The sequence below is a fragment of the Amphibalanus amphitrite genome, unplaced genomic scaffold (genome assembly GCF_019059575.1).
Source record: "Amphibalanus amphitrite isolate SeventyFive unplaced genomic scaffold, NRLGWU_Aamphi_draft 002614F_arrow, whole genome shotgun sequence".
Classification (NCBI taxonomy): Eukaryota; Metazoa; Arthropoda; class Thecostraca; order Balanomorpha; family Balanidae; genus Amphibalanus; species Amphibalanus amphitrite.
The window spans coordinates 6,105-19,296 of record NW_024884023.1 but is presented as its reverse complement, the minus strand read 5'-3'; the positions used below and the strand labels follow the sequence as shown (position 1 = coordinate 19,296).

The 13,192-nt window shown below is 51.0% G+C and overlaps 1 protein-coding gene across 1 annotated transcript; it reads left to right on the top strand.

Moving 5' to 3' along the window:
• Window positions 1–201: 201 nt before the first annotated feature.
• Window positions 202–12,372, top strand: LOC122377191 (the record flags this gene model as incomplete). Its single annotated transcript, XM_043357147.1, has 4 exons — window positions 202–2,455; window positions 2,828–2,899; window positions 7,393–7,425; window positions 12,182–12,372. Coding segments are annotated over exons 1-4 (996 nt in total), but the record flags the coding sequence as incomplete, so codon positions are not given.
• Between the last annotated feature and the right edge of the window lie 820 nt (window positions 12,373–13,192).

Genomic DNA, 13,192 nt, shown 5'->3' with positions numbered 1-13,192 from the left:
AGACTGCGACCGGAGGCCCGCCGCCCGTCCCGACCCCGGACGCTAGAAGGTGGGATGCTCTTCATCTGCGTGAGACTTCTGAGACTGCGACCGGAGCCCCGCCGCCCGTCCCGACCCCGGACGCTGGAAGGTGGGATGCTCTTTATCTGCGTGAGACTTCTGAGACTGCGACCGGAGGCCCGCCGCCCGTCCCGACCGCGGACGCTAGAAGGTGGGGTGCTCATCATCTGCGTGAGACTTCTGAGACTGCGGCCAGAGCCCCGCCGCCCGTCCCGACCTCTGAAGCGGGAAGGCGGGCTGATGCCCGTCATCTGCGTGCGACTTCCGAGACTGCGGCTGGAGGCCTGCCGCCCGTCCCGACCCCGGACGCTAGAAGATGGGATGCTCTTCATCTGTGTACAACTACTGGGGCGACGGTTGGAGCCCCGTCTCGTGTTTCCCCACCTACCTCTGAGACGGGAGTTTGTGGGTCAGTAAAAACCTCTTATTCAACAGCACTGCCAACTGAACTGATCGACATGACGCCGTTCTCTGCAAGCGAGTACGACCTTATGTCACCCACCTGCTCTACTTCGAGGGCTTCAGTCCAGGATGCAGGGGACCATGGCACATGGACTTTTCCTGAGCACTTGATGTGCAATCAAACAGAGATCACGGCTCCCGAGAACCACCATTTGGAGGAGAACGAATACGGAGAACAGGGAGCTGAGTCTGATGTCAGCGACGGTGTTGAGGTGGCTCCGCCCCAGCACAGTTCTCAGTCGCGTACATCTCAGTCGGCGAGGAACGGCGCATCGTGCGGCGAAGTGCGGAAAAAAAATGTTTGCATATATTGCAAGCAAAAGAGAAATCTGATATGGCGCCATATCAAGACGGTCCACCGTGACGAGAAGGAAGTCAAGGATATACAGGAGTGTGATTCTGAGCAGGAACGAAAAATGAAAATCACCGTGATGATCAACAAAGGCAACATGGAGCACAACAAACTCGTCCTACAAAGGGGTGAAGGTGACATGATCTTGGGAAGGAAGTCGGACCAGGCGTCCGTGGACGACTACGTGCCATGTCCTTACTGCTATCTTTTTGTGGTTAAAACCAACATGATGCAGCACATAAAACATCACTGTGTGGCTCGCAAAACAGAATGCCCAGACATTCCCACGGTGCTGGCAGAGAGCCGGACGCTCCTGAGTGACGGCCAAGAAGAAAATACTGGGTATCACAAGGACATATTGTCTCGTATGCACGACGATGCAGTTACGAAGACCATAAAGAACGATGAACTCCTGAAGAAGTGGGGTGCCAACTTGCACGCGAAACTTGGAAGGTCGGGTTTTGCGCAGATAAGCCAGCGCCTAAGGATGATGGGCGAAGTTGTCCAAGCAGCCGGAAAGAGCATGCAAGAGCTGATCAATGGCGAAGGATTTGATACGGTTGTAAGTGCCACCAAATCCGTCTGTGGGTTTGAGCAGGACAAGCTAAACGCCCACACGGGGCTGCCCACATACAAAACTCCTTCAAAGGCCATGCGGATTGGAGGCGAACTACGACAGCTGGCTGCTCTCAAGAAGGGCATTGCGCTGATCAAGAAAGAAGAAAGCGAAGTGAAAGATGCTGAGGCGTTCTTGTATCACGTGGACCAATTCTGGAATGTGAAGATCAGCAGCGTAGCGCTGAAGAACCGCGAGTCGAACAAGTATGACAAGAAAGACATGCTGCCCTTTACCAGCGATTTGAAGCTTTTCACCGAAAAAAATGAAGGAACGAGTGAAAGAAATGACAGAAAAGGGAATACATGGCATGACAGACTATGCAAGGCTGAGCAAAGCGGTTCTCGCCCGTTTGCTAGTATTCAACAAACGCCGTCCTAAGGAGCTTAGCAGCATCCTGCTGCAATCATGGATCAACCGAGAGATGTACAAACAAGAGACGGTAGAAGAAGTGAACAAGTCAATGGGTGAAACAGAAAAGAAGTTGTTCAACGAGCTCGACGTCGTCATGTCCCGCGGCAAGTGCGGGAACAAGGTCCCCACCCTGATACCGAGCGACTGCGCGGCTCCGCTGCAGCTACTGGTAGACAACCGGGAGACGTACATTGACAAGGATAACAAGTATCTGTTCGCAAACCCTCTGGCGAGGACTACAGGACACTACAACGCAGGCGTGGTGCTTAAAGAGCAGTTGTCGGACATGGCACTAAACAGGGCAGATCTCTTCCATGCAACAAAACTACGGAAATATTGTGCTACAACGTCCCAGATTCTAGAGATGGGTGAATTCGATATGGAGGTGCTCACCCGGCACATGGGACATGACAAAGACGTGCATCGTGGGTACTACAGACTGTCAGACGCTACTCACGAACTGACGCGTGCCTCCATCCTGATGATGAAGCTGGACGAAGGATGCCTCTCAAAATATAGCGGACGGAGCCTGGAGGAGATGCTCACTGAAGGTAACTAATCGTTTGTACATGTGCTAATCGTAACATCACCATTCGTCTGTCATTTTAGCAGACATTTCATGCAGTTAAAGCATTAATTTGCAATGTAGTGTTAAAGAGGCAATGCAATAACACCATGAAGAGAATCGTACAGAGCGAAGGCAATGTAAGACCGTTAAAGTTCACTGGTACTACTAGGTTATATGCAGACCCATGGTGCTGTACTTCAGATTAAGGACGAGCGCGGATAGCCAAAGCAGTCCGGGTACCACCGTAGCACATATGTTCCGTTCAGCGTTTTTTTTTCAGAAATGCTTGCCCATTATGGCAGGCACTTATTTTGCATCACACATATTCTTAAATCTGACAGAGACGGTTTTTCAGAGGACTTCGACGAGCCAGGCTCTGAAAATGAGGGCGGTCCGGCTGATGATCGCCAAGAGGACGATGAAGGAGGTGAGGCGCATTCACTACATCTATAGTGTGTTCCATGTCAAGCTTGCGGCTGAAGTGCTCTGTTGAAGGCAGTGCGTGATTTCTGTGCATACATCTTACATTCTAAGACTCAAATTATTGAATGGAGTAGCGCGCTCAGCGAATTGCCTGGAACTGCCAAGGGGACTCCGACCGCAAGCTTGATATGGAACAGACTATAGTCCGGCCTGAAGTTTTATAGTGGGAGGGCAATTGCATAGGTGAGTTCATATGCATTTATTGAAGCACTGCGATCGATGCAGGATAATAAGCGTATCGCTCAATAACTGCATTGTCCATGCGAGAATGCCTTTACTCACGTCCGTCTGAGGAGGGAGGGAATCCGACCCATGGGTGATTTTTTTTTTTGCAATAGCAGCTCGATGGCGGCGTGAAGCGCCGCCCGCCACCCAACCTCGTCTACCCTCGGCCTCGTTTGCAATTTTGCTAAATCTGTTACATATGAAATGTCATATGCAAAAAAAGTATTTAAGCAACACTCACTGCGTCTCCTTTGGTGAAATCTTGAGCTTAACGTATTGAGACAAAATATTTTGATAAAGCTCGATAGGGCTTGTTCTAAGTTATCGAATGCTATCTTAATTGTTCTAGCTTTTATGTTTTTTTTTTCGAGACACGTAGCGTTTCGTGCTGAAAAGCGCCATTTTTATTTTTAATGCTGGCTTTTATCATGCAAACCCTCTAAATATTGATGTAGTTAGGGAGCGAGGACTCATGAGCCCCTTTCCCATGAAAATTTGCTGTTTTTAGTTCCATGGGAGCGAAACGTAAGTGGGGTCGTATCAAGCCCCCCCCCCCCCTCCTCAGTCGTTCTTGTTCGGGGTGGCAAAAAAAAAGCAGTAGACAGGTGCAGGTTTAGGGGACGTCGTGCTAACGAAACGACAAACTCAAATCTTTAACAAGACATGAAGCGAAAAGATCTTTTTGGCCGGAGGAATCCAGAGCGTCGTAAGCCTCGTCGTAACTGCGACGTGTCGCAAGTTGTGTAGTAAGTCGTTTTTGGAGGGATCAATCGATGAGTAGCGTTACTTAAAGGGACTATCCCACCTTCTAAAATGTTATTAAAACCAGTTAAATTGTGCCCGACTTTATAGATTGGATGACCAGGAACACGGTTCTGGCATTTATTTTTCATTAAACATCTTAGACTTCCCATATTCCAAACACAAACTTTCAAATATGTGACGTCACAGCCCAAAATTACCTCCTTCCCCAGGCCACATTACTGTCATAAAGCAGATTCTTTTTACTTTGTAGGCACCACAACAAAGTTCAGACCAAGTTTTAAGCGATTTTTCAACGAACAAACCCATTTAAATCAGAACGACTAAACGAGGTGACGTCACACTAACGGTCGCTCCATGTTGAAGATAGGGCCTTGTACAAGGCCCATTTTCAAATGAAGGGAACGAATTTCTTCAACACCAGGAGGCCGCGGGGGTTGCAACCTAGATAGATATAGGTTTCTGAACCTCGCCGCAAACTTGGCTATCTCAACTCAAACCCCATGTTAAAGGTGGGATAGTCCCTTTAAGTAGTAAAGCCTGTCGCAAGTTGCCTGATTTGCGACACAACTTACGAATTTGAAATAGCAGTCGTAAGTTGTGTCGTAAGCTAACCTTGCTTTGAGGAAGAGGTCACAGGTCACAGGTCATTCGGGCCATGGTCACGAAATTTACATGGTTAGTGTAAAATTGTTTGAACTTGAGTTAAAATTTGGTTACAATCCGTTGACGCTAACGCGAGTTATAGAGCTTGAACCGACGGGTCATCTGTGAGGCCTCAATCCGTGCCAGCGAGTGTTAAAAATGGTGCATAATATGTTATATTCAAATTCATTGGGGTATTCAGGGATACAAAGCAGCCTTATATCATTCCAGCAACTACTGGCGAGTCCAGAAAGGCGATCTTGGACGTTGCGAGGGGCATCCCCCAAAAGATTCTCCCAATTCCAAAAACGACGTGTCTCAGATGGCCCCCATGACTCCAATTTAGCTCTGTGATGACCCCAGTTGACCTCTGTGATCTGCCGTGTCTCAGATGACCTCCGTGACCTCCCATTGAGCTCTCTCATTACTCCGAGCTGACCTCTGTGACCTGACGTGTCTCAGATGACTTCCGAGTTTTGTGATGACCCCAAGTTGACCTCTGTGACCTGACGAGTCCTATATGACCTCCAATTGAGCTCTCTCATGACTCCGAGCTGACCTCTGTGACCTGACGTGTCCCAATTGAGCTCTGTGATGAGCCCAAGCTGACCTCTGTGACCAGACGTGTCCCAGATGATCTCAAATTGAGCTCTGTGATGACCCCAAGTTGACCTCTCTGACCTGACGTGTCCCAGATGACCTCTATGACCTCTAAGTGACCTCTGATAACCCCAAGCTGACTTCTGTGACCTGACGTGTCCCAGCTGATCTCAAATTGAGGTCTCTGATGACCCCAAGTTGACCTCTGTGACCTGAAGTGTCCCCAGATGGCCTACAATTGAGCCCTGTGGTGACCTCAAGTTGACCTCTGTGACCTGACGTGTCTCATATGACCCCCATGACCTCCAATAGAGCTCTGTGATAACCCCCAAGTTGACCTCTGTGACCTGACGTATCTCAGATGACCCATATGACCTCCAATTGAGCTCTGTGATGACCCCAAGTTGACCTCTGTGACTTGACGTGTCCCAGATGACCTCCGTGACCTCCAATTGAGCTCTTTGATGACCCCAAGCTGACTCTTGTGACCTGACGTGTCCCAGTTGACCTCCAATTGAGCTCTGTGATGACCCAAAGTTAACCTCTGTGACCTGACGTGTCCCCAAGTTGACTTCTGTGACCTGACGTGTCCCAGATGACCTCTGTAACCTCCAATTGTGACCTCCAACTTCAACTCTCTTACCTCTCTGTGACTTCAAACTCTCTGAACTCATTTCTTCTAAAGCATAGCTTCTAGATGCTCTTTAGCCACGAATCTCCTGTGATCGACCCCAAATTTTATGGCAAATTATGTGAGCGTTAGCGATCACAAGTCACCCAGTTGAGACAAAGCTTCAGAATCAGAGAACATGCTTGACCTGGCTGTCTCATAAGCTCTCAAACCAGAAAGGCGAATGTTCCGTTATGCGTGATAGAGTTTTCGACCTTACTGACGTTTACTACGGGATCAGCTGATCGTGTAGCCTTTTAACCCGCGCACCGACGGGGGTCTGCGCCAACTTAGTACCGACGGGGGGGGGGGGCGGATGACCGCCCCCCCCCCTGAGATCTCGAGAACGAAGCAAGATAGCGACAAGCGGTAAACGGCATCGGATACGCACGGTCAAGATCTACAATTTTTACTAAGGTCATTTTCAGGTCAGGTCAAAGATGACGTCACAGGGGTCGAAAAAGTCAAAATGGCGGCGCTAAATATGGAGATAGTTTTTCTCGAATAACTTTCGAATTAGTCGAGATAGGAACAAACTAAGGGCCTCATCGTGATCCTCTCGTCAATCCGCATCGAATGATATATATGTTGACCTCGAAAGGTCAAGGTCAAAGGTTGACCTCAGGTCACGTGACCTCGAGGTCATCATGTATATCATTCGATGCGTCTTGACGAGCTGAACACAATGAGACCATCCACGCGTCTGTATCTTGTTCCTGTACGGAGTTATTGGCCAAAAACCTTTGGTGACCTTTGATGACGTCACATGACCTCACAGCTGCCCAACAGCAAAACAGACCTCAAGGTAGTGAAGGTTGATCGTATATGAAGTCATGTATGGTATATGGGGCCATTCCGACCCGTTTTAGTGGTAAAAACAGGGAGTTGATTTTTCCCCCATTGACTTATAATGGGGAGGTCGCGAAATTGACCTGACCTTAGGTCACCGATATCAAAATTCCGAGATATACAAATTGTAGCTACTAATGACCTAATAACATCCTGCGACTTTCAAAGGCCTCCGACATCTACTGTAGCTCTGGCACGGTGACAAAGTTGCAAAAAAGTGACTTGAGGTTGGGTCATTCAAAGTGACCTGGTGACCTGACCTTGAAAGGTAGGAGGTTCAAACTTGCACACCATGTGTAAAATTGATAAGGGAATAGTCATACCAAATTTCGCGGCGCTACGCGCCACGGTTTTCCCGCTATTCGCGAAAAACCTCAGGGGGGGCGGATATCCGCCCCCCCCCGTCGGTGCGCGGGTTAAATTCTCGAGTAAAGCGGGTATTTAAGCCTCGTCGTAGCTACGTTCTGTCGTATCCTCCGACAAACCCCTCTTTCCTCAACATCCCTCCTTTTTCGCTACGACACAACTTGCGACGGGACATGTGTCGTAACTTGCGACGTGTCGTAGATGGACTTGCGACGCCCCGGCCAAATTTATGTTCTCATGCATAACCATGTAATGTTAACAGAATTACATGGTTAAGTGGTTCTATTCCTAATGTTAACTATATTTTTTAATGTCCACAGGCCATGAACAGCGGAAGAAGGACCGCAAAAAAAGTAAGTGAAAGGTTTGGCGCCTTACATCGCCTGCATCAGCTTTACGTGTTGCATTATTTTCATAAACGTATTGAAATTTCCTGCATTAAATACCCTCTTTGTTAAATTTGTATACCTTTTTATATGCAAAGAAACAATAAATGTTGATGGTTTGCCCCTCCCGATTTTTTAGACTCGATAGTAGAGGCACCTATGTATCTTGCGGCAATGGCTAACAAACAAAGAAAACGGCAGACAAGGAAGCATGAAGCACCAAGTCCAACACATTCTGCCGTCCAAAGTCAAAACCCCACATGTCAATTTTGGGTCATTTTTCGTTTTTTACACCATTGTGACCAGCTTGCAAAGCTCTATTTCATGCCATGAGGATTTTTTTTCAAAAACCAAAAAAAGCTTTTTGGGAGAGGAAAAACAAATTTTGGAATTCACACGTCTTTGAAAAGCACGGAAGTGACACAGTCAAAACCCACTACGTCGGCGAAAACCCCACGTCATGGCTAACCTATGTGCCAGTGACAAAATCCACGTCGGTAAACCCATAGACGTTCTTGCAGATTATGAATGCTTGCAACGTCAAAACCCAATACGTCGCTACACTACACAAGGACGACGTGAGGGCTTTTGACATGTGGTTATATGCTGTCTGCATTGAGTTTATCCTGTTCGGTCGCGAGGACGTATGGGTTTTTGCCGTCTTTGAAGCATCTTTAAAGCCGTATCAATGGACATCAGTATCAAATGGACGATTTGAGATACGGAGAGTGGCACGACATGCCTATAGCAAGTCTCACGGTGTTGCCGAATTCCGAAATGACAGCAGGGGACGAGTTTTGCTGAAGTGGAAAGGATGACGTCACTCAGTTGCTGGAGAGCTGAGGGCTGTTCACGGGCCCTGTGTGCGGTCGGACCGCACACAGCCTCCAAGCTCCGCCCACTGCGTCCCTACGTCAGCCTTCCGTCACCGCACACAGCGACCGCTGTGGCCGGTCGGGACTGGCCACAGCGGATCGTTCACCGCACGCAGCCGTGACGTCAGAGCCGCCTACCCATCCCCTACCCCCACGCCTGCTGGACGCACCGCACACACCGCACGCAGCAGTGTGCGGTGCCCGTGAACACCCCTCAGGGTCCTTTACAGCTGCCTCTCGAACCTTCTTCTCCGTTAGCGGTGATAGGTGTTCGCCCCTGACGCAGATGACGACCTTTTCCTCATCGGCTTCTTCTACGGGCCCTGTAGTGGACAGCCGCTGGCGTGACAGTGCGTCAGCGACAGTGATCCTGCTGGCAGGGGCGCTCGTCACTTCGTAGACGTACGGTAGCATTCGAGCCTACCACCTAGCAACAGGTGCTCCCGCCCAGTCGAGAACTTAGGCGAGGAGCGTGTTCATCACGGACTGGCCAGTCCGGAGTGTTAAACGTCGCCCTCAGAGGTAACGTTCCACCGCTCCATTGCTTGCACGGCACTGAGGGCCTCACGGTCGGACAAAGAGCACCGCTCGTCAGGACAAAGCACTGAGCCGTCAGGACAGCTGTGACATGATGGCACCACACCCCAGTGCTATCAAATGAATGATTCGGATGCGCGTGGCCGTGACGTCACCACTGTCGGTAGGTCTCGGTTTAAGGGCGTCAGAACCGGGCTGCTCGGTACCATTTTTGATGGTCTGGAACCTTGACTCTTCCCCCATCCACTCGAACAGCACTCCTTCCGTAGAATCACAGCAAGTTGTCGGATGTAAGCGCAGACTGGGATGGAGCGATTCGACCAGCAAGTCAGCGAGAGGAAACTTCTGAGCTCCCTAACAAGTTGTGAAGGAGATTCTGGCAAGCAGAGTCTGTCGAGACCAGGCCGGAGGTGATTTGCAGAAATCGTATCAACTCACCGTGCGAGATGAACGCTGATGTTCCTGCTCTCCGGATGGGGTTCCAGTTGCTCACATGCCGACCGGAGATCGATGTTGCTGTAGACTCTGCCATGAAGTCGAGCCTGGTACTCTTCGATTGTCGAAAGAGATATACTCAGCCACAATATGTGAGTTGGGCCACCTGATGTCAACGCTGCCCGTTGAATTTGCGAGAGAAGACCTGCGGGTTCACCCATGAGACGCTTCAATCTTCTCCACGATGTCTTCCGCTCCTCCTGCACCTCATCTCGAACAGAGAGCAAAAGACGGCGCAGCTTGTAGTCCGTGGGCTTAGGGACGAGGATGGGACATTTGGGACGAGGATGCTGTAATGCTGGTAGCCATTGATGGTCGGGAGAATCGCATCCCCCTCCTCTTGTATGGTGAAGACCTCACCTGATGTTGGGAAATGGTGACACCCAGCTTTGCATCAGACCCAGGCCTGTGATGGCTTCCGCAGCGGCCATGTATCCACCAGGAAGAGGCTGGCATCCACCGACTGGTACCGGGCTGTGGCACGCAGACGTCGCAGAGTATTTACCTGTCACGCTGAAATGCATTCTCCCGAACCTGAGGAGGTTGGATGTGGATGGCTCGTAAGTGCATCCCTAGAGACGGCAGACGTACTCTGCACTAAAGTCTCAAGGTCGAGCAGGTTTCACCAGCATCCACCGTAAGTGTCATCGCTTGCCTACGCCTCTCTGCCTCCAGGATGACAGGGCCGGTCACCTTACTTACTGCAGGTGTTTACCTTGCACTGCAACACATGAAACGCCATGGTGGCCTTCTTCACTCGTGTTAACTTCCTCTTTCCGACTGCAGCATAGTGACTTCCTTCCACAGACGCGTCAGGTCCCTCGTCTGGCAGGACACTGAGGGGCCCTGGCTGTTGGCATGGTCAGCGAGCCCCTAGCTCCCGCATGGCCTTCTACAGATGCTGGGTGTTCTGTCAACCGCGGCTGTCGGCTGATATTACCACTGCGTTGTGTTCATGACGAGCCATCAGACTGGAGGATTGAACGCTCGTAGCTTCACACAAATCGAGCACCTTCTCCAGGGTGAGGGCACCGTCTTGCAGGAACTTCGCTAGATGATGATGCAGGATCTGTTCCACCACGAGTATCTGATCGTCTTATCTTCAATCGTCCTGAAGTTGTTGCTCTTGTTCTCCGCGGGTCGGCTCATGGCCGGCCGTAGCCCAACGGCTCTCGGTGACTGAGGTAGCCGCGGCTGAAGGCCGCCACGACACGCCGTCCCAAAGCTGCGTAGGGTCCGATCATATGTTTCCGAGTAGTTGGAGCCTCGCTCCGGCCAAGCATGGGCACCCGAGCAACACGCGCTCCGGTGTGTCCGGACCCTCGCGGCACACCAGGCAGCGCGCCACTGCACTGGGCAGGCCAGGTCGCTGCACTGTGGACACTCGCGCTCGGGGTGGCGTCCGATCCTGCGCAGATAACTCTACGAGTGGCTCCAGTGTCCCGCCCGCAGCTGGTGGACGTTAACCGCCTCGTCCCGAGACACCAGAAGCACCGGCATCGGCATCCGGTCTCCCATAATGTTTTTTGAAGATGCTGTCTGTCCAGCTGCGATGCCATGCCTTGGTGGCGGAGCGGCCAAGGCTGACAGCCTTCACGAAATTAATTCGTATATGATTGTCCAATTCAATTGTCCAATTCAAACAATCAGCCTTTACGAAGCAGCGGACGTCCATCGGGACGGCGGCTTGCGACATGCTGGAGGCCACTTTAGCCAGCACGTCCACCCTTTCGTTGCCGGGTATTCCGCAGTGTGCCGGGATCCACTGTATGAGGACTCGGAGTCAGGAGCAGTCGCCATACGGCGGCACCGAGTGCCGTCGGTCGTCTGACTCCCAGCACCACTCGCCAGCGTGGCGAGCGCCGCCTGCGAGTCTGAGCAGACGATGACTGGGCTCTCCGCCGGGCCGCCTTCCAGCTGTAGCAGCATCTCCAGAGCCCCGCGGATCGTCACCAGCTTAGCGCGGGTACTGCTGCATATCTTGACTGCGGGGGCTCGGAGCTCGTGTTCCTCGCCCGAGGGGAGGATTTCAACGCTTCACTCCCTCTGGCTGAGACACCTCCCTCCGCCGAGCCGTCGCTCCATACCTACACGGCGTCGTCTGGAAGGGTGGCCAGATGTTCCTCCGTTTCCGAGCGCCGGACGTCGGCTGGTGCTGTGCGGCTGATGTGGCTGCCGATGTCTAATTTATCGTCCTGAAGTAACATATTTGGCTAGTGCTCGCAAAGCGGACACATATTCTGTAGTAGTCTCACCAGGCTGTTGGCCTCTCCGACGGAAGATGAGATGCTCTACCGCAACACTGTTTGGACGCTCTAGGTAGGCCCGTTTACCCGGTTGATGCCCGCTAAGCAGTGCTGAACTAAACAACCATGTCTGCTATTTATCACTAAATCACCCGGAGCAGACGAAAGTATATCATGCGGGTATAACAGATGTAAAGTCGGTATCACACCGGGCGTCAGTGTTTCCGAATAAGTATGTAATTAGAAAGTTAACTCTTTGAAACAAAGGTGATGGCCTGAGGTTAAATATTTTGTGCTGTGAGAAAATCATTTAAAGCAACCAGTAATTGGTTGTGTTTTAACCTTTTTGTCTATCAGGAAGTTCGTCAACGGTGTCACAATAGAATAATTTCACCTTTGACAACGTGTATAACTGTAGGGCGGCCCATTACCTGACTAGAAAGGTTGTGAATGCACCCTTGTCCTTCCATCGATGTATTGTGATTGGAAGAGCGTCACGGCGCTGGTAAAAAACTTGCCTCAGGCTAGTCAAAGGCGTATAACAGGGTTAACATTTCTTTATTTTTTCAGAGCGATATGTAAAGTGGTCTGTGCCCGAAGTGCAGAGACTGCGGGCGATACTGAAAGCCCGCGGTGGGCGGGTACCCAGTATGGATGACCTCAGAGACCTGTACAAGAGGGAGCCGTTCAACGGCCATAATCTGAATGACATAAGATGCAAGATGTACAAACTTAAACAGAAGGCAGTAAGTATTGACAATGTATTGATGCACTTCTTTGTACTTGGCGCGTATGTTGTTGCGATGCGCTATATTCGGTTGCTTATTTAGGCGTGTAAGGGATGATTCCTCCTTGATACTAACTGAGTCAATCGTCAGTTAGTTCTTCAATGTTCATTGTCATAACTATGTAAGTGTGGATAAGGTGACCTATTTTTGAGTTCATAGAACTGGAGCCAGCAGAGCTCCACCGCATTTTTTTACTTCAATAAGCCAAATTCCAGCGGTATTAACCCTCGCCGGACCTATTGGTTTTCTACATACGCGCCGGCCGAGGGGGGTACGACCCCCTCGCCGTTTCGCCCCTGGTGGAGCTAGCGCGTCGCTGAAAAAACGCTTTTGAAAACCGTAATAGGCTCAATATTGTATTTCCTTCACATAGCTCCATGACTCCGTCCGATTTCACGGCGTAACTAACATCAGTTCGGTGGTCCCTGCCCTCAGGAGTGACTGCTGGAGCGGCCGGGCCGGCTGTTCTGGGTTGGGTCCGGACGGACTTGGGGACCGGCGCCGCCCGCGGCGTCAAATACATGTGTCTGCCCGCGCCCCGATGCCGCCCGCGGCGACATACATGTCTGCCCGCGCCCCGATGCCGCCCGCGGCGACAATACATGTGCCTGCCCGCCCCCGATGCCGCCCGCGACGTCAGCAGTGCTCTCTGTGCAGCCAGTGAACAGCCGCACATGCCTATGTCAGGATCGCTCGAGGCGCTGCAGTAGGTCCTGCTGGCCGTGTCCGGTGTTTGGTTGTCAAGCTCTGAAGCACCGTTTTTGTTGAGTTTGGTTATCAAGCTCAGAAGTCA